Source organism: Hypanus sabinus, unplaced genomic scaffold, assembly GCF_030144855.1.
Source record: "Hypanus sabinus isolate sHypSab1 unplaced genomic scaffold, sHypSab1.hap1 scaffold_1447, whole genome shotgun sequence".
Lineage (NCBI taxonomy): Eukaryota > Metazoa > Chordata > Chondrichthyes > Myliobatiformes > Dasyatidae > Hypanus > Hypanus sabinus.
The window spans coordinates 40,248-62,017 of NW_026779520.1; the positions used below are offsets into that span (position 1 = coordinate 40,248).

The following is a 21,770-nucleotide window of genomic DNA, read 5'->3' on the forward strand; positions in this document are numbered from 1 at the left end:
GGTAGGGTAGGGTGTGCGAGATGGGGCGGGTGGGTAGGGTGTGCGAGATGGGGCGGGTGGGTAGGGTGTGTGAGATGGGGTGGGATGGGTAGGGTAGGGTGTGTGAGATGGGGTGGGATGGGTAGGGTAGGGTGTGTGAGATGGGGTGGGATGGGTGGGGGTGGGTAGGGTGTGCGAGATGGGGCGGGTGGGTAGGGTAGGGTGTGTGAGATGGGGTGGGATGGGTGGGGGTAGGTAGTGTGTGTGTGTGTGTGTGTGTGTGTGTGTGTGTGTGTGTGTGTGTGTGTGAGATGGGTTAGGATGAGGTGAGTAGGGTGGGGTGGCGGTGAGGAGGGGACCATGTGTGGTTACCGGGTGGGGTGGAGTTGAAGCGGGATGGGGTATGCAGGGCGGGGGGGCCGTTTTACCTTGCAACAGATGCTGTGCTGTCTGTACACAACGCAGGGCAGGTGAGCTGTACACGTACTGGATCGGCACTTCCCTCTCAGCCAGAGCCTCCCCTGCATCACAAAGAGAAAGATCTCACCCAGTGTTGCTGTCACACGAGGACGACGGTCACTAGAAGCAGACCTGTGTCACCCTCCCTGACTTTGGAACCCAAGAGGGAATTTGTAGAAAGACTAAACAGCTTTTTAGAGCAGCTTGTGGTTGAGCCCACTCAGGGGAAGGCTGTCCTGGATTGGATGTTGTGTAATAAACCAGATTTGATTTAGGAGCTTAAGGTAAAGGAACCCTTAGGACCAGTGATTATAACATAACTTACAACTTGAGAAGGAGAATAGGAAATCCGATCTATCAGTATTAGTGGAGTAAAGGGAAAGTAAAAGCAGACAAATTTAATAAGTATTGTGCCTCAGTCTTCATTGTGCAAGACATTAGCAGAATTCCAGAGATCTGAGTATCTGAGGCAAAAGTGACCGTCTTTGCTATTACTGAGGAAAAGGTGCTTGGGAGGCTGAGAGATCTGAAGTAGATAAAATCACTTAAAGCAACACCCACAAAATGCTGGAGAAATCTAGCAGGTCTGCAAATACGGAAATGAATTGCCAGTCGAAGTTTCAGGCCACAACCCTGGAAGGAAGGGGAAAGATGCCAGAATCAGATGCTTTGGATTTCCAACATCTGCATACAGACATTCTTGTGTTTGTGATAATTCATCTGGACCAGATGGACTGCACCTAAGGGCTGGAAAATTGCTAATATTACTCCACTCTGTAAGAAGGAAGGGAAGCAGAAGGAAGAAAATTAACCTGACTTCAGTGGTTGGAAAGATGTTGGAGTCCATTATTAAGAATGAGGTTTTAGGGTACTTGGAGGAGAATGATAAAATGGGCTAAAGTCAGCATGGTTTTCTCAAGGGGAAATCTTGCCTGACAAATTTGTTGGAATTCTTGAATAACAGGCAGAATAAACAAAGGAGAATCATTGGATATTGTTTAGTTGGATTCTCAGAAGGTTTTGACAAGGTGCCATACATGAAGTTGTTTAACAAGATAAGAGCCCATACGGTATTATAGGAACGACACTAACATTGATAGAAGATTGGCTGATTGTCAGGAGGCAAAGAGTGGGAATAAAGTGTTCCTTTCCTGGTTGGCTGCTGATGACTGGTGGCGTTCCACAGGGGACTGTGTAGGAGCTGCTTCTTTTCATGTTATGTGTCAATGATTTGGATAATGGAATTGATGGCTTTGTGGCCAAGTTTGCAAACAATAGGAAGATAGGTGGAGGAGCAGGTAGTGTTGAGGAAGCTGGGAGGCTGCAGAATGTGAGAATGTGCAACAAGGTGGCAGATGGAATCCCGTGCAGGGAAATGCATGCTCATGTACTTTGGTAGAGGAATACAGGCAAAGGGAAGAAAATTCCAAACACCTGAGGCGCCTAGGTACTTTTGCAGGATCCCTAAAAGTTAACTTACAGGTCGAGTCAGTGGTAAGGAAAGCAAATGCAATGTTAGCATTAATTTTGAAAGGACTAGAATACAAAAGCAGGGACATAGTGCTGAGGCTTTATAAGACATTAGTCAGACTGCATTTAGAGTATTATGAGAGGCTTTGAGGCCCTTATTTAAGGAAAGATGTGCTGGCTTTGGAGAGGTGAGGCGGGGGATGATGAGGAGTGTTTGGTGGCTCTGGGCCTATACTCACTGGAGGTCAGAAGAATGGGGGGGGGGGAAGAATCTCATTGATACCTATTAAATATTGAGAGGCCTAGATAAAGTAGACAATGTTTCCTATAGTTGAGGAGTCTAGGACCTGAAGACACAGCCTCAGAATAGAGGGAAGTCCATTCAGAACAGAGATAAGGAAACACTTCTTTAGCCAGAGGGTGGTGAATCTGTGTAATTCATTACACCATTAGGTCAGAAAAAAATAGGAGCAGAATTTGGCGATTCAGCCCATTGTGTTTGCTTTGCCATTCCATCATAGCTGATCCTGGATCCCACTCAACCCCATACACCTGCCTTTTCACCATAACTTTGATGCCCTGACTGATCAGAAAACGATCAATTTTCACTTTAAATAAACCCATGGACTTGGCCTCCACAGCTGTTTATGCAAGAGCATTCCACAGATTTACTATATACTGGGTAAAAAAAAAATTACTTCTTACCCCTGTTCTAAAGGGTTGCCCTTCAACTTTGAGGCTGTGCCCTCTAATTCTGGAGACCCCCCCCCCCCCCCGGACATCCTCTCCATATCCACCCTATCCAGTCCTTTCAACATACGGTAGGTTTCAGTGAAATCCCCCCGCATTCTTCTAAATTCCAGTGAGTACAGGCCCAAAGCTGCCAAACACTCCTCAAATGTTAACCCTTTCATTCCCAGAATCATCCTCATGAACCTCCTCGGGACTGTCTCCAATGATAACACATTCTTTCTGAGATATGGGGTCCAAAACTGTGATAATATTCCAAGTAAGACTAGTGTCTTATAAAGCTTCAGCATTATCTCCTTGCTTCCATATTTCCTCTGAAATAAAAGCCAACATTGCATTTGCCTTCTTTAACACATGCTCAACCTGTAAATTAACCTTCTGGGGGTCTTGCACAAGGACTCCCAAGTCCCTCCACCTCTGATGTTTGAATGTTCTCCTCATTTAGAGAATACTCTGCATTATAGTTCCTCTTACTAAAATGTATTATCATACATTTCCATTTCCTGACATTATAACACCTGCCACTTTTTTGTCCATTCTGTCTAACTGTGTTGCTGCCTCAGCACTCCATCTGCCTCCATCTCTCTTCCTATCATCTGAAAACATTGCCACAAAGCCATCAATTCCATGATCCAAATCATTGACAATGAGAAAAGAAGCGGTCCCAATACTGACCCCTGAGGAATGACCTAATATTGTCACAGGCAAGCTGTGGAGGCCAAGTCTTCATGTATATTTAAGGCAGAGGTTGATAGATTCTTGATTGTACAGGGGATGAAGGGATACAAGGGGAAGGCAGGAGACGGGGCTGAGGAAAATTGGATCAGCCATGATGAAATGGCAGAAAAGACTCGATGGGCAAATGGCCTAATTCTGCTCCTTTATTTTCTGGACCTTAGGTGTCATCCTCCCAGCTGATATGACAGAAGCATCCCCAACCCCACTGCCTTAAGGAAGGAATCACCCCTACTCCTATATGCACACAGATACCACAGTCCTTCCACATTCAATACACCTCTCAGCTCTGTAAATCCTACACACACACACTCTCTCTCTCTCACACACAGAGGCACAGACTCACACTCGTGCATGTGCGCACACACACTCTCTTGCTCTCACAGACACAGACTTACACTTGTGCACAGGTACACACACACACACAGGCAGAACCTCACACTCACACACACACTCTCACAGACAGAATCACACTCACACACATATGCACACACACTCTCTCACACATGGACACAGGCAGAACCTCACACTCACACAGTCTCTCTCACACACACACACACACAGACACAGACTTACACTCACACACATAGGCACAACCTCACCCACACTCTCTCCCTCTCTCTCTCACACACATATACACTCTCTTTCGCACATACACAGACTCACACTCTCTCACACACATATTCACTCTCTCTCTCTCTCACACACACACACCCCACAGCTCCTTGACACTGCAATCACGGCACACCCAATACCCCCAACCCTGCCTCAGTAAACCAAACTGACAGAGACAACGTCCTCCTGCCCCTTCCCTTGTTCACTGCCCTCTGGTCACAGCGGCAGATTAATACAGGACCCTGCTCGACTGTGTCTGCACATTCCTCTGCCCTAACCACCTTCCTAACCCACTGCCGTACTGCACACTCTCACAGTCTGTGGCATTCTCTGTCCTCATCCACTTCTCCCTCTATCCCTTCATGCACTGAATAATCATCAACCTCTGCCTTCAATATATCCAATAACCTGGCCTCCACAGCCATCTGTGGGAATAAATTCCACATAATCACCACCCTCTTGCTAAAGAAATTCCTCCTCATCTCCATTCTAAATGGCGCCCCTCTATTCTGAGGTTGTGTCCTGTGGTTTCAGACTCTCCCACCATAGGGAACATACTCTCCACATGCATTGAATTGAGGCCCTTCAAATTTGATAGGTTTCAAATGAGATTCCTCCCTCATTCTTCTGGATTTCAGTGAATTCAGATGGCCCAGAGCCATCAAAGGCCTGAATAGATTAGATATGGCAAACTTATTTCCCATGTTAGGAGAGTTTAGGACAAAAGGGCACGACTTCAGGATTGAAGGATGCCCATTTAGAGCAAAGGTGGAGAAATTACTTTAGTCAGAGGGTGGTAAATCTGTGGAATTTGTTGCCACGAGCAGCTGTGGAAGCCAAGTCATTGGGTGTATTTAAGGCAGAGATAGATAGGTTTTTGATTAGCCAGGACATCAAAGGATATGAGGAGAAGGCAGGGGAGTGGGGATGACTGGAAGAATTGGATCAGCCCATGATTGAATGACAGAGCAGACTCAATGTGCCGAATGGCCTATTTCTGCTCCTATATCTTAGGGTCTTAAATGTTCCTCATATGATAAGCCTTTGAATCCCAGAACCCTTTTGAACCATCTCAAATGTCAGTACATTCTTTCTTAGTTAAGGGGCCCAACTACTCACAAAACTCCATGAGTCCTCACCAGTGCCTTATAAAGGCTAAACATTACATCCTTGCTTTTATGTTCTAGTCCTCTCAAAATGAAGGCTAACATTGTATTTGCCTTCCTCACCACCGACTCAACCTGCAAATTAACCTATGGGTAATTTTGCGCCTCAGAATTTTGAATTTTCTCTCTTTTTAGGAAATGGTATATGCTTCTATTTCATTTGCCAAAGTGCATGATCATACACTTCCCAACAATGTACTCCATCTGTCAGTGTTTTGCCCATTCTCCTAGTCTAATTCCTTCTGTAACCTCTCTGCATCCTCAACACTACTTGCTCCTCTGCTTATCTCCATATCATCTGCGAACCTTGCAATCAATTCTGTCATTCAAATCATTGACATATAACATAAGAAGAATTGGTCCCAACACACCCCTGTGGAACACCACTAATCACCAGCAGCCAACCAGAGAAGGATCCCTTTATTCCTACTCTTTGCCTTCAACCAATCAGCAATGTTCTATCCATTTTAGTATCATCCCTGTAATACCATGTGTTCTTATCTTGTGAAGTAGTGTCAAAGGCCTTCTGAAAATTCAAGTAAACAACATCCACTGCTTATCTTTGAATGGATTAGTGAGTGGATTTGAAATGAATGCCCCAAGAGATCCTGCCTTTTGCAGTGGACAGAGCGAAGTTGATCGGCAAAGTGGTGCCCCGATCTACGTCATGTTTCACCTGCTGTATTACCACAGATCTGTGGACACACTAACCATCCTTTGCTTTTCTACACGCCACACCTCACCATTCAATGTGACCCTTAGCCACTCTGCTACCTCATACAACTCCTGACTGGGTCCCATCTGCCACCCACCTTGTCATCTTGAACTACTTCCTCGCCACCTACAATACCAACAAGGTCCACTCATGGGAATGTTTGTGACCCATGTGTGGGTGTGAATCACATGACGGAAGGCTGAGCTGTCCAGTCATGTACACCTGGGACATTGTAAACTCTGAGCAGTGGGTCAGGGATACAGTCCCTGCAAACTTACCCATCAGCTGAGATTGGAAGGTGCCACAAGACGACAGGGGGGCATCATGTTCATAATTCCGGGTGCCTCCTGCCCTGGGTGGTACACTGCAAGGAAAGTTTAAATCTGCCCGGATGTATCTGCCTGTAAACGTGAACATATTTCAATCAGTCAGAAGGAAGGACAATAATGACAAGAGAACCTTCAATGTTGAGGGACGTGATGAATTGAGTCAAGAAAACAATGTCAAAGTATGTAATGCTTAGTAAGCTAGAAACAAACAGAGCCATTAAGGATTATAAATAAGCCAGAAAGACCATGACATAGGAGCAGAATTAGGCCATTCAGCCCATTGAGTCTGCTCTGCCATTTCATCATGGCTGATCCCAGATCCCCCTCAACCCCATACGCCTGTCTTCTCTCCATATCCTTTGATGCCCTGACTGATCAGGAAATGATCAATTTCTGCCGTAAGTATTGTTACGTACCCGTGGGTGTCTTGTGCCTGTCACATGACCATGAGGTAATGTTCTTGTGATGGTGGAGTGATGTAATTTTCCCACCAGTGAGAGGTCATGTGATAGTTTTTTTTCCAACAGACAATAAAAGGAGAACCCCCCCCCCCAATGACACAGGGGCAGTTTGTGATTGAATTTGCCAGTGACTCCGTTCTGCTGCGTAACCGGTTCGACCTTTATTTAATCTTCGTACAAGGAATTAGTAACTTGTGTCCAAGATAACTCCTGCTTTGCCAAAAGAGCAGAAAGAGTTGGATGCAGAGTTTCGCCACGGAAAGGTCAGTGTCTTTAAACCATTTTATTTCCTTCTATTGTAAATCCCTCGGCAAAGCATACTTCCGCTGGAATCAGCAGTAACGTCGCAAAAAAAGGATTTTATTACTTCAAGGAAAGTCTCTCCTAACTGACTCTGTAAATCATTTTGGACTTTTTTGCAATACTACTTTAAAGAACGGTGGTTCACATTTCTCCCTTTAAGAACTGTTTGAGCTGCCGTATCGCAGCTGACTTCCGGTTAGGTTAGTTGTTTGTTTACTTTTGGGATTTTTTTTAGCAGTGTTTAATAAATGTTTTATTTGTTATTAAAAAAACCTGTCTCTGGTTTGCTTCCAGTTCCTAGTGCTGGAGAGGGCAGGAACAGGGAGATAATGGATCTGAATGTGCGGCTGAGGAACTGATGCAGGAAGCAAGGATTTACATTCTTGGACCACTGGGATCTGTTTTGGGGTAGGGATGAATTGTACAAAAGGGACGGGTTGCACCTTAATAGGCGGGGGACCAGCATTCTGGCAAACAGGTTTGCCACTGCAACATGGATGTGTTTAAACTAAGTAGTGGGGGGGAAGGGGATGAACTGGAAATACAAGGATGGAGTTGAAGGGAAAGTGAAAATAAGAAAAATTTAAAAGGACAACAGAATCAATGGAGTATAAAGCTCAAGAAGAGATCATACAGTATGGCCAAGTGAAATAGGAATTGATATGAAAGGAGAGGGGAGTAACGAATTAAAAGTATATATGAATGCACAAAGTATAAGGAATAAAGTAGATGAGCTTGAGGCTCAGTTGGAAATTGGCAAGTACGATATTGTGGGAATAACAGACATGGATTCAAGCGGACAGGGCCTGGGAAATGAATATTCAAGGGTATACATCTTATCGAAAGGACAGACTGACTGGCAGAGGGGGTGGGGTGGTTCTGTTGGTGAGGAGTGATATTCAGTCCCTTGTGAGAGGGAACACAGAAACAGGGGACGTAGAGTCAGAATGGATAGAACTGAGAAATTCTAAGGGTAGAAAGACCCTAATGGGAGTTATCTACAGGCCCCCAAACAGCAGTCTGGATGTAGGGTGCAAGTTGAATGAAGAGTTAAAATTGGCATGTCGCAAAGGTTGACAGTTGTCATGGGGGATTTCAACATGCAGGTAGACTGGGAGAATCAGAATGGTACCGGACCCCAAGAAAGGGAGTTTGTGGAGTGCCTCCGAGATGGATTCTTAGAACAGCTTGTACTGGAGCCTACCAGGGAGAAGGCAATTCTAGATTTAGTGTTGTGCAATGAACTGGATTTGATCAGGGACCTCGAGGTAAAGGAACCATTACGAGGTAGTGACCATAAAATTATGTTTTAACCTACAATTTGCGAAGGAGAAGGGAAAATCGGATGTGTCAGTATTACAGTTGAACAAAGGGAACTATGAAGCTATGAGGGAGGAGCTGGCCAAAGTTCAATGGAACAATACCCTACCAGGGAAGACAGTGGAACAACAATGGCAGGTATTTCTGGGAATAATACTGAAGGTGCAGGATCGGTTCATTCCAAAGAGGAAGAAAGATCCTAAGGGGAGTAAGGGGCAGTCGTGGCTGACGAGGGAAGTAAAGGGCAGTATAAAAATAAAAGAGAAGTGTAACATAGCAAAGATGAGTGAGAAACCGAAGGACTGGGAAGCTTTTAAAGAGCAACAGAAGATAACAAAAAAGGCAATACGCCAAGAAAAAATGAGGTACGAAGGTAGTGGACAGTGAGGAAGGTTTTCAAAGCTTGCAGTGGGATTTGGACTAGCTGGAAAAATGGGCTGAAAAATGGCAGATGGAGTTAAATACAGACAAGTGTGAGGTGTTGCACTTTGGAAGGAAAAACCAAGGTAGAACATACAAGGTAAATGGTAGGGCACTGAGGAGTGCAGGAGAACAGAGGGATCTGAGAATACAGATACAAACTTCCCTAAAAGTGGCGTCACAGGTAGATAGGGTCGTAAAGAGAGCTTTTGGTACATTGGCCTTTATAAATCAAAGTATTGAGTATAAGAGTTGGAATGTTATGGTGAGGTTGTATAAGGCATTGGTGAGTCTGAATTTGGAGTATTGTGTGCAGTTTTGGTCACCGAATTACAGGAAGGATATTAATAAGGTTGAAAGAGTGCAGAGAAGGGTTACAAGGATATTGCTGGGACTTGAGAAACTGAGTTATAGGGAAATGTTGAATAGGTTAGGACTTTATTCCCTGGAGCGTAGAAGAATGAGGGAAGATTTGATAGAGTTATATAAAACTATGATGAGTATAGATAGAGTGAATGCAAGCAGGCTTTTTCCACTGAGGCCAGGGGAGAAAAAACCAGAGGACATGGGTTAAGGGGGAAAAGTTTAAAGGGAACACTGGGGGGGGGGGGTGCTTCTTCATACAGAGAGTGGTGGGAGTGTGGAATGAGCTGCCAGTTGAAGTGGTGAATGTGGGCTCACTTTTAACATTTAAGAAAAACTTGGACAGGTACATGGATGGGAGGTGTTTGGAGGGATATGGGTCACGTGCAAGTCAGTGGGACTAGGCAGAAAAATGGCTCAGCACAGCCAAGAAGGGCCAAAAGGCCTGTTTCTGTGCTGTAATGTTCTATGGTTCTGTGGTATACTTCTAAATTCCTGTGATAGAGTCCCAAAGTTGCCAAATGTTCCACATATGTTAACCCCTTGTGAACCTCCTCTGGACTCTGTCCAATGATAACACATCCTTTCTGAGATATGGGGCCCAATACTGTTGACAATACTCCAAGTACAAACTGACTAGTGTCTGATAGAGGCTCATTATTATCTCCTTGATTTTATATTCTATTCCCCTTGAAATAAATGCCAACTCTTTACCACATTTGACTCTTTACCTGTCTCAGCCAGTATGAGTTCTCCTAAGTCCCTTTGCACCACTAATGTTTAAATATATAGATACAAGTATTTATATTTATATTTCTATAAATATATAGAAACAAATTTACAGCATGTTACAGGCACTTTGGCCCATTATGTTGTGCTGCCCATGTAACCTACTCTAAAAACTGCCTGGAATTTTCTACCATATAGCCCTCTATTTTTCTAAGGTTTGAACCATTTAGATAATAGTCCACACTATTGTTTCTTTTATCTCTTAGCAGCTAGTGATCTCAATATGATTGAGTTCAACTTGAAATTTGATAGAGAGAAAGTAAAGTCTGATGTAGCAGTATTTCAGGAAATTACAGTGGTATGAGAGAGGAATTGGCCAAAGTAAATTGGAAGGAGATTCTTGCAGAGATGACAGTCGAGCAGCAATGGTGTGAGTTTCTGGGAAAAATGAGGAAGGTGCAGGACACAGATAATCGAAAAACAAAGCAATACTCAAATGGCAAAATAGTACAACTGTGGCTGACAAAAGAATTCGAAGCTAAAGTAAAAAATAAAAGAGAGGGCATACAACAAAGCAAAAAATAGTGAGATCATAGAGGATTGGGAAGTTTTTAAAAACCTATTGAGAGCAAATAATATAATTATTAGAAAGCAAAAGATGAAATACGAAAGCAAGCAAGCAAATAATATCAAAATGGATAGTAAAAGCTTTTTCAAATATGTAAAAAAATAAAAGAAAGGTAACACTGGATATAGGAGCACTAGAAAATGTGACCGGAAAAATAATAACAGGGGACAAGGTGATGGCAGATGAACTGAATGTGTATTTTGCATCAGTCCTCACTGTAGAAGACATTAGGAATATATCAGATGTTGTAGTGTGTGAAGGAAAACCAGTGGGTGCAGTTACTGTTACAAGAGAGAAGATGCTCCAAAAGCTGAAAGACCGAAAGGTGCGCAAGTCACCCGGACCAGATGAACTGCACCCAAGGGTTCTGAAACAGGTAGTGGTAGAGATTGTGGAGGTATTAATATTAATCTTTCAAAAATCATTGAACTCATTCATGGTGCCAGAGGACTGGAAAATTGCAAATGTAACTCCACTCTTTAAGAAAGGAGGAAGGCAGCAGAAAGGAAATTATAGACCAGTTAGCCTGACCTCAGTGGTTGGGAAGATATTGGAGTCAATGGAGTACTTAGTGACACAGGACAAGATAGGACAAAGTCAGAATGGTTTCCTGAAGGGAAAATTTTGTCAGACAAACCTGTTGGAATTCTTTAAGGGCATTACAAGTAGGATAGCTAAAGGAGATGCAGTGGATGTTGTATATTTTGACTTTCAGAAGGCTTTTGACAAAGTGCCACACATGAGGTTGCTAACCAAGCTAAGAGCCTATTGTTTTACAGGAAAATTACTGGCAGTTAGGGCATTGGCTAATTGGCATGAGGCAGCAAGGGGGAATAAAAGGATTCTTTTCTGGTTGGCTGCCAGTGACTAGTTGTGTTCCACAGGGGTCGGTGTTGGGACTGCTTCTTTTTATGCAGTGTTACAGTGATTTAAATGATGGAATAGATGGCTTTTTTGCCAAGTTTGCAGATGATACGAAGATTGGTGGAGGGACAGGTAGTGTTGAAGAAACAGATAGGATGCAGAATGACTTAGATAGATTAGGAGAATGGGCAAGTGGCAAATGAAATACAATGCTGGAAAATGCATGGTCATGCACTTTGGTGGTAGAAATAAATGTGTGGACTATTTTCTGAACGGCAAGGAAATCCAAGAATCTGAGATGCAGAAGGACTTGGGAGTCCTTGTACAGAACACACTGAAGGTTAACTTGCAGGTTGAGTCGGTGGTGAGGAAGGCAAATGCCATGTTAGCATTAATTTCAAGAGGTCTAGAATACAAGAACAAGGATGTGATACTGAGGCTTTATAAGCCACTGGTGAGGTCACCTTGAGTACTGTGAACAGTTTTGGGCCCCTTATCTTAGAAAAGATGTGCTGGCATTGGAGAGGGTCCAGAGGAGGTTCATAAGGATGATTCCAGGAATGAAAGGGTTATCATGCAAGGAACATTTGATGGTTCGGTGTCTGTACTCATTGGAATTCAGAAGGATGAGGGGGAATCTCATTGAAGCCTTTTGAATGTTGAAAGGCCTAGACAGAGTAGACGTAGAAAGGATGTCTCCCATGGTAGGAGAGTCTAGGACAAGAGGGCACAGCCTCAGGATAGAGGAGCGCCCTTTCAAAACAGAGAAGCGGAGAAATTTTTTTTGCCAAAGGGTGGTGAATTTGTGGTATTTGTTGCCACATGCAGCTTTGAAGGCCATGTCTTTGTCTGTATTTAAGGTAGAGATTGATAGGTTCTTGATTGGATATGGTATCAACAGTAATGGGGAGAAGGCTGGGAACTGGGGTTAAGGAGGGAAAAAAAAGGATCAGCCACGATTGAATGGTGGAGCAGACTCAATGGGCTAAATGGTCCTATGTCTTATGGTCTTTTACCAAAATATATTATCATACATTTCCCAACACTGTATTCCATCTGCCACTTTTTTGCCCATTCTTTTAAATTGCCTCCCTAGCACTACGTACCCCATTCAACAATCTTCAAATCATCTGCAAATTTTGCTACAAAGCCATCAATTACATTATCAAAATCATTGACAAATAATGCGAAAATTAGTGGTCCCAATACTGACTCCTGAGGAACACTACTAGTCACTGGCAACCAATCAGAAAAGGCCCCTTTTATTCACAGTCGCTGCCTCCTGCTTATCAGCCATTCCTCTAACCATACCAGTATCTTTCCTGTACCACCATAGGATTTTATCTTAAGTCGCCTCATGTGTGGGAATTTAAGAAGGGAATTAGGACAGTCAGGAGGCGCCATGAAAAGTCCTGAGCAGGCAGAAATAGAACATAGAACACACATCTACAGCACATTACAGGCCCGTCAGCCCACAATTTTGTGTCAATCATGTAACCTGCTCTAGAAACTGCCTAGAATTTCCCTAACACATAGCCCTCTATTTTTCTAAGCTCCGTGTACCTATCTAAGAGTTTGTTAAGAGAGCCTATTGTTATCTGCCTCTACCACTTTTGCTGGCAATACATTCCACGCACACACCACTCTGTGTGTGAACAACTTGCCTCTGACATCACCCCATACTTACTTCCAAGTGCCTTAAAACTATGCCTCCTCATGTTAGCCATTTCAACCCTGGGAAAAAGCCTCTGGCTATCCACATGATTAATGCTTCTTATCATCTTATACACCTCTATCAGGTCACCTCTCATCCTCCGTCACTCCAAGGAGAAAAGGCCAAGTTCATTCAATCGATTCTCATAAGGCATGCTCCCCAATCCAGGTAATATCCTTGTAAATCTCCTCTGCACCCTTTCTATGGCTTCCACATCCTTCCCATAGTGAGGCGACCAGAATGAGCACAGTACTCTAAGTGGGGTCTGACCAAGGCCTTGTATAGCTGTATATTCCAAATGTTAAAAGGCCTGAACAGATTAGATATGGCAAAGTTATTTCCCATGGTAGGGGAGTCTAGGACAAGAGGGCATGACTTCAGGACGTCCATTTAGAACAGAGATGTGGAGAAATTACTTTAGTCAGAGGGTGGTAAATCTGTGGAATTTGTTGCCACGAGCAGCTGTGGCCAAGTCATTGGGTGTATTAAAGGCAGAGATAGATAGGTTCTTGATTAGCCAGGGCATCAAAGGGTATGGGGAGAAGGTAGGGGAGTGGGGATGACTGGAAGCTTGTGGTTGAACCCATTACAACTTTTACAACTCAATTTTTTTTTTGTATTTTCTCTCCATTTAGAAAATAGTCAACTCTTTCATTTCTGCTACCAAAGTACATGACCACACATTGTATTCTTTGCCCATTCTCTTAATCTATCCAAGTCCTCTGTAGCCTCTCTACTTCCTCAAAACTATTTGCCCCTCCAGCTATCTTCATATCATCTGCAAGCCTTTCAAAATAGCCTTTAATTCCATCATCTAACTCATTGACATATAACGTAAAAAGGATTGATCCCAACATAGACCCCTGTGGAACACCTCTAGTCACCAGCAGCCAGCCAGAAAAAGCTTCCTTCATTCCCACTCTTTGCCTCCTGCTAATCAGCCACTGCTTTATCCATGCTAGAATCTTTACTGTAATATCATGGGTTTGTAGCTTGTTAAGCAGCCTCATGTGTGGCACCATGTCAAAGGCCTTCTGAAAATCCAAGTACACCACATCAATTGATTCTCCATTGTCTATCCTACTTGTTATTTCTTCAAAGCATTCCAACAGATTTTGCAGGCAAGACTTTGCCTTGAAGAAACCATGCTGACTATTTTGTCATGTACCTCCAAGTACCCTGAGGCCTCATCCTTAATAATCAACTCCAACATCTTCCCAACCACCGAGGTCAGACTAACTGGCCTATTGTTTACTTTCTTCTGCCTGTCTCTCTTTTTGAAGAATGGAGTGACATTTGTAATTTTCCAGTCTTCTGGAATTATTCCTGAATCTACTGATTCTTGAAAGACCATTACTAATGTCTCCATGATCTCTTCAGCTATCTCTTTCAGAACTCTGGGATCTACACCATCTGCTCCAGGTGACTTATTTACCTTCAAACCTTTCAGTTTTCCAAGAACCTTCTCTCTAGTTATAGTAACTTCACGCCCCCTGGCTCCTGGAACTTCCACCATACTGCTGATGTCTTCCACAGTGATTTTTGGTAAGGTGTATGGATTTTAGAAAGACATTTGACAAGGTCCCTCATGGTAGGTTTATCCAGAAGATTCAGATGCAAGGGATCCAAGGTGAATTGGCTGTTTGGATTCAGAAGACAGAGGGAGCTGGTCGAACAGACTGGAAGTCTGTGATTACTGGTGTTCTACAGGGATCTGTACTGGGATTTCTGCTATCTGTGATGTATATAAATGACCTGGATGGAAATATAGATGGGTGGGTTAGTAAGTTTGCAGATCATACAAAGGTTGGTGATGTTATAGGCAGTGTAGAAGACTGGAAAAGAATGCAGCGGGATATAGATTAGTGCAGATATGGGCAGAGAAATGTCAGATGGAGTTTTACCTAGCCAAATTTGATGAACCACATTTTGATGGATCAAATTTAAAGATACAATGTACAGTTAAAGATCCTTAACACTGTTGATGAACAGAGGGATCTTGTGGTCCAAATTCATAGCTCCCTAAACGTGGCAGCACAGGTTGATAGGATGGTTAAGAAAGGTTATGGCATTCTTGCCTTTGACCATAAGACTAGGAGATATAGGAGTAGAATTAGGCCATTTGGCCCATCAGGTCTGCTCCACCATTTCCCTCTCAGCCCCAAACTGCCTCTTTCTCTCCATAACACTCATGCCCTGACTAATCAAGAACCTAACAACCTCTGCCCTAAATACATACACTCAATGACTTGGCCACCACAGCTGCCCATTGCAATGAATTACAGAGTTTCACCACTCTCTGGCTAAAGAATTTCTGTTCAAAATGGGCCTCCCTCTATTCTAAGGCAGTGCCCTCTGGTCCTAGACTCCCCCACCATATGAAACTTTCTGTCTACTCCACTCTATTGCCTTCCAACGTTCAATAGTTTTCTTTTCCTTTTTTTGTAATTTATTTTTTTATTGAAGTTCAAACAAACATTTCCATGAGATGTATTTCAGACATTATACATATATATCGTATAATCATATATATCACAAAATCTCCACAAAGTATTTATCTGGGGTATACACTTATAGAAAAGAGTGGAAAGAAAAAATAAGCAATAAGGAAAGAACTATGTACAAGTAGGGAGTGATCTTTTCTTTTTTTATACAACAGATTCATTGATTTGTGAGAATAAAATCAGGCCTGAGGCATTATGTAGTTAAACCATTTTTCCCCAGTATGAATCAAATTGTTCCAGCTTATGATTAACAGATGCTGTTATCTTCTCCATTTTGTAAATGCCCATTGTAATTTCCATCCATGTATTTAAAGTTGGGCTCTCCTGTGATAACCATTTCCTAGTAAGAGTCTTTTTACCAGCCACCAACAGTATATTCATTAAATATTTCTCTTTTCAACCATTCTTGAGGTATATATCCAAGATATATGGTCTTACTCTCCAAGGGTATTTCACATTTAAAGATGTCTTGTAGGGCATTGTGTATCCCCCTCCAATAGTTTTTGATAACAGGGCAGTCCCAAAAAATATAATAATGATTTGATAGAATATAATCTAGAGGGAGATACTGCAATTCTTAAATGATGTGCATATGACTGATTTTACACCAAATAAATTGGATGCTAGATTTAAGGACTGGACAGCTAAAGGAATAACAGTTCTTTGCAACATAAAGAAAGGAGGAACACGGTTCAGTTTTGAAATGCTTAAAGAGAAACACTTATTAGAAAAAACAAGATTTTTTAAATTGGTATTTACAGATGCAACAATATGTTAATAAGATGCTTAAAAATGTAACCAAGACAAATACATGCTTGATAGAGCTCTTTAGAAAAGCATATAATTCAGATAATGGTAGTAGAATCATTTCAAGCATGTATAAGGGGTTGTCAAATCTTAAAACATTCGACTTCATACATTAAAACAAAATGGGAGAAGGAAGGGGGGATAATTATATCTGAGGAAGAATGGATAACTATATGGAGATATCAATGGAAATGTACCAATTCACAGAAATGGAGGGAGTTTGGATGGAAAAACTTGATAAGATATTTTATTACACCCTTTCAGAAATCCTATTATGATAGTAACCTCCCTGTTTGCTGGAGAAAATGTGGAAACCAAAACGCTCAATAGCTTTCAATGAGATAGCCCCTCATTTTTCTGGATCCCACTGAGTACAGGCCCAGAGCCATCAATCAGTCCTCATGTGATAAGCCTTTCAATCCAGGAATCATTCTTTGAACCCTTTCCAATGTCAGCACATCCTTTCTTAGAAAAGGAGCCCAAAACTGCTTACAATATTCCAAAGTGAGGACTTACCAGTACCTTAAAGCCTCAGCATTACATCCTTGCTTTTTATCAAAGTTCAAAGTACATTTACTATCGAAGTATGTTTACATTATGCAATCTTGAGATTTGTCTCCTTGCAGGCATCCACAAAACAATAAATCTGAAAGAACCCATTTAAAAAAGACTAACAAACACCCAATGCTCAGGGAGAGAAAAAACACACAAATTGTGTAAACAATAAAACCCAGCAACAACATTCAGAACAAAAATGAGTCCATAGGCACGAAGCAGGCTGACAGCCTCAGCCTCAGTTCATCGCACAGTGGAGCAAAATGCTGCAGAGCTCACAGCACAAAGCTTGAAGCAGTTGGAACTTACACACATCCTCAACCTTAGTGCAGAGCAAATGTCGCAGAGTAGCGAGCAGAACCAGCCCGACCCTTGCCTCTGGTCCGGACTCCTTGCCTTTTCAATCCATCTGGCCTAGCATTTCATTCATCCAAACATAGGGTCATTCTGGGCCTGGACCTCTCCGCCACATTCTGGCCCATACCTGTGCTTTCCAAATCGGGCCAGCCACTTAGATCAATTAGACCAAGCTCTCAGTTTAGGTGGATAAGCCCTGAACATCCTTCACTCCGACTTTTCTTCACAGGCCCTGACTCCGTCTCACCCATGCCTCGACCTTGCTCCAACTTTGCATCGCACCTGCATACCTCGACCCTCAAGTCAGCCTTGCCTTTGTTTGCCTCTTCATTATTTGTGGTGATTGTTTACAGAAGAAGTGTTATTAATAAAGTATTTAGTTGTATTTCTTGTTTAGCGAACCACCAGTTAGTTCTGGCCCACCTTCAGCAGCACCATCAATTATTCTGTTCTAGTCCTCTTGAAATGACTCAACCTGCAAATTAACCTTCAGGGGATCCTGCATGACAACTCCCAAGTCCTTTTGTACCTCCGATTTTTGAATTTTCTATCTGCTTAGAAAATAACCCACACTTTTATTTCCTCTACCAACGTGCATGACTATACACATCCCAACACTGTATTCCATCTGCCACTTCTTTGCCCTTTCTCATAATCTGTCCAAGTCCTTCTGCAGCCTCCTAAATCCTCAACAGTATCTGCCCCTCCACCTATCTTACTTTTGTTCGCAAACTTGATGACATAGCCGTCAATTCCATCATCCTACAGAATATAACAGAAAAAGACTTATGCCCAACACTCACCCCTGTGGAACTGCACTGATAACCAGTAGCCAACCAGAAAAGACTTCCTTTATTCCCACTCTTTGCCTCCTGCCAATCAGCCAATTCTCCATCTATGCTAGTATCTTTCCTGTAATACCATGGGCTCTTGTTAAGCAGCCTTGTGCATTATCTTGTCAAAGGCCTTCTGAAAATCCAAGTACTTCACATCCACCAATTCTCCTTTGTCTATCCTGCTTGTTATTTCTTTAGAGAATTCCAACAGATTTGTCAGGCAAGATTTTCCCTTGAGGAAACCTTGCTGACTACAGCCCAATTTATCATAGAACCATAGGACATTACAGCACAGTACAGGCCCTTCAGCCCTCCATGTTGTGCTGACCCATATAATCCTTAAAAAGTACTAAACCCACACTACCCCATAACCCTCCATTTTTCTTTCATCCATGTGCCTGTCCAAGAGGCTCTTAAATACCCCTGTTTTAGCCTCCACCACCATCCCTGGCAAGTCATTCCAGGCACTCACAACCCTCTGTGTAAAAAACTTACCCCAGATGTCTCCCCTAAACTTCCCTCCCTTAATTTTGTACATATGCCCTCTGGTGTTTGCTATTGGTGCCCTGGGAAACAGGTACCGACTATCCACCCTATCTAAGCTTCTTATAATCCTGTAGACCTCTATCAAGTCTCCTCTCATTCTTCTACGCTCCAAAGAGAAAAGTCCCAGCTCTGCTAACCTTGCTTCATATGACTTGTTCTCCAATCCAGGCAATATCCTGGTGAGTCTCCTCTGCACCCTCTCCATCGCTTCCACATCCTTCCTATAATGAGGTGACCAGAATTGAACACAACAGGCCTTCTTAACTACCCTATCAACCTGTGCAGCGACCTTGAGGGATGTATGGATTTGAACCCCAAGGTCCCTTTGTTCATCCACACTCTTAAGTAACTGACCATTAATCCTGTACTCAGTCTTCTGGTTTGTCCTTCCAAAATGCATCACCTCACACTTACCCAGATTGAACTCCATCACCACCATTCAGGGCCCCAGACAGTCCTTCCAGGTGAGGTGACACTTCACCTGTGAGTCGGCTGGTGTGGTATACTGCGTCCGGTGCTCCCAGTGTGGCCTTTTATATATTGGGCCTTTTAGACCCGACGCAGACTGGGAGACCGTTTCGCGGAACACCTACGCTTGGTCCGCCAGAAAAAGCAGGATCTCCCAATGGCCACACATTTTAATTCTAAGTCCATTCCCATTCTGATATGTCTATCCACGGCCTCCTCTATTGTCAAAATGAATCCAAACTCAGGTTGGAGGAACAACACCTTATATACCGGCTGGGTAGCCTCCAACCTGATGGCATGAACATTGACTTCTCTAACTTCCGTTAATGACCCTCCTCCCCTTCTTACCCCATCCCTGACATATTTAGTTGTTTGCCTGTTCTCCATCTCCCTTTGGTTCTTCCCCCACTCCCCCTTTCTTTCTCCTGAGGCCTCCCGTCCCATGATCCTTTCCCTTCTCCAGCTCTGTATCACTTTCGCCAATCACCTCCAGCTCTTAGCTTCATCCCACCCCCTCCGGTCTTCTCCTATCATTTCGCATTTCCCCTTCCCCCCCCCACTACTTTCAAATCTCTTACTAGCTTTCCTTTAGGTTAGTCCTGATGAAGGGTCTCGGCCCGAAACATCGACAGCACTTCTCCCTATAAATGCTGCCTAGTCTGCTGTGTTCTACCAGCATTTTGTGTGTGTTGTTGTTTGAACTGCATCTGCCATTTTTCTGCCCAACTCTGCAGCCTGTCTACGTCCTCTTGTAACCTTCGACAACCTGCAGCTCCATCCACAACTCCCCCAATCTTCATGTCATCTGCAAACTTACTCATCCATCCTTCTGCCTCTACATCCAGGTTATTTATAAAAATCACAAATAGCAGGGATCACAGGACAGATCCCTACGGCACTCCACTAGTCACCGACCTCCAGACAGAATACTTTCCTTCCACTACTACCCTCTGCTTTCTTCCTTTAAGCCAATTTTTTATCCACTTATCCCATGCCTCATGACTTTCTAGATGAGTCTCTCATGAGGGACCTTGTCAAATGCCTTGCTAAAGTCCAAGTAGACCACATCCACTGCCCTACCCTCATCAATTTCTTTTGTTACCTTTTCAAAAAACTCAATCAGGCTTGTGAGGCACGATCTTCCCTTCACAAAGCCATGTTGACTATCATGTGCCTTGAAGTACCCAGAAACCCTTAACAATCAACTCCAACATCTTCCCAACCACCGAGGTCAGACTAACTGGCCTATAGTTACCTTTTTTTCTGCCTGTCTCCCTTCTTAAAGAGTGGAATAGCATTTGCAATTTTCCATTCCTCTGGAACCATTTTAAATCTGGTGATTTTTGAAAGACCAGTACTAATGCCTCCACGATGTCTGCAGTAACCTCTTTCAGAACCCTGGAGGGTACACCATCTGGTCCAGGTGACTTACCTACCTTCCGTCTTTCAGTTTCCCAAGAACCTTCTCCTGAGTAATGGCAACTTCACACATTTCTGCCCTCTGACACACTCGAACTTCTGGCACACTGCAAGTGTCTTCCACATTAAAGACTGGTGCAAAATACTTATTCAGTTTATCAGTGATTTCCTTGTCCCCCCCCCCCCCCCCCATTGCTACCTCTCCAGCATTGTTTTCCAGTGCTCTGATATCCACTCTCAACTCTCTTTTACACTTTATGGTCTTTTACCCTTTTTATTCTTATTAGTCAATGAATTGAGTTCAAAAGTCAGCAAGTCATGTTACAGCTTTAAAGAATTCTGGTTTGGCTGCATCTGGGGTACCGCATACACTTCTGCATGCCCTGTTACAGGAAGGAAGCGGAGGCTGCAGGAGAAGTTCATCAGGATTGAAGGGCACATGCTATCACGAGGGTTGCTGTCTCTGGAGTGGCAGATGCTGAAGGAGGATCTGATGGAGGCTTATATTTTTTAAAATAACAAAATAAATTTTATTCATAATAAATTTACAAGAATAACCATTCAATGCATTTTCATTCTTTGCATACATACCACATGTTTTCCATACTGTTCTATGACATTCGTAGACATCTATAACACTACTGCCACTCGTGTGCCCCTACTGAGAGGGTTCATAAGATTAGGAGAGGCAGAGATGGAGTGGACAGACCGTATCTTTTCCCAGGGTTGAAATATCTAATGCCAAAGAGCATGCACTTAAGGTGAGAAAGGGCAACTTCAAAGGTAAAATGAGAGAAAAGTTTTTACTCAGAGTGGTGGCCGCCTGGGGTGGTGGTCAAGGCAGAAACATTAGAGACTTTTAAGAGACATTTAGACAGGCACATGAATGTGAGGGAAATGGAAGGATATGGACATTGTGTTGGCAAAGGGGATTAGTTTAGTTGGCTGTTTGACTTTAAACTGATTTGTCACAACGTTATGTAGATGTATGGAGACGTATGAGAAAGGGTCTGAACCCACCTTCCACACTGAAACACTGTTCCATCCAGGCCCGGCCGAACACGAGGTCAACTCTCTCACCGTGCCGCACGAACAGCAGCCATCGGCGGGAGGAGGCAGCCGCCAGCAGCTGGGTCGTAGGTCAGGGACAGGAAGACTGACATCAATCCCCAGCAGGCAGAACTCCTTACTGTCCACCCACCCACCACAGAGTGTCCTCTCCCCTCTCTACTTCCCAAAGGCGAGATTCAGTCAGCAG

General features: G+C 43.3%; 1 protein-coding gene across 1 annotated transcript in view; it reads right to left on the bottom strand.

Moving 5' to 3' along the window:
- LOC132386974 (ubiquitin-associated and SH3 domain-containing protein A-like) overlaps positions 1-21,770 on the bottom strand; it is an 82,421-nt gene that overhangs the window by 29,600 nt on the left and 31,051 nt on the right. Inside the window, 3 exon segments of the mRNA XM_059959334.1 lie at positions 408-500; positions 6,168-6,290; positions 21,533-21,641. Coding sequence (XP_059815317.1) covers positions 408-500; positions 6,168-6,290; positions 21,533-21,641 — 325 coding nt within the window.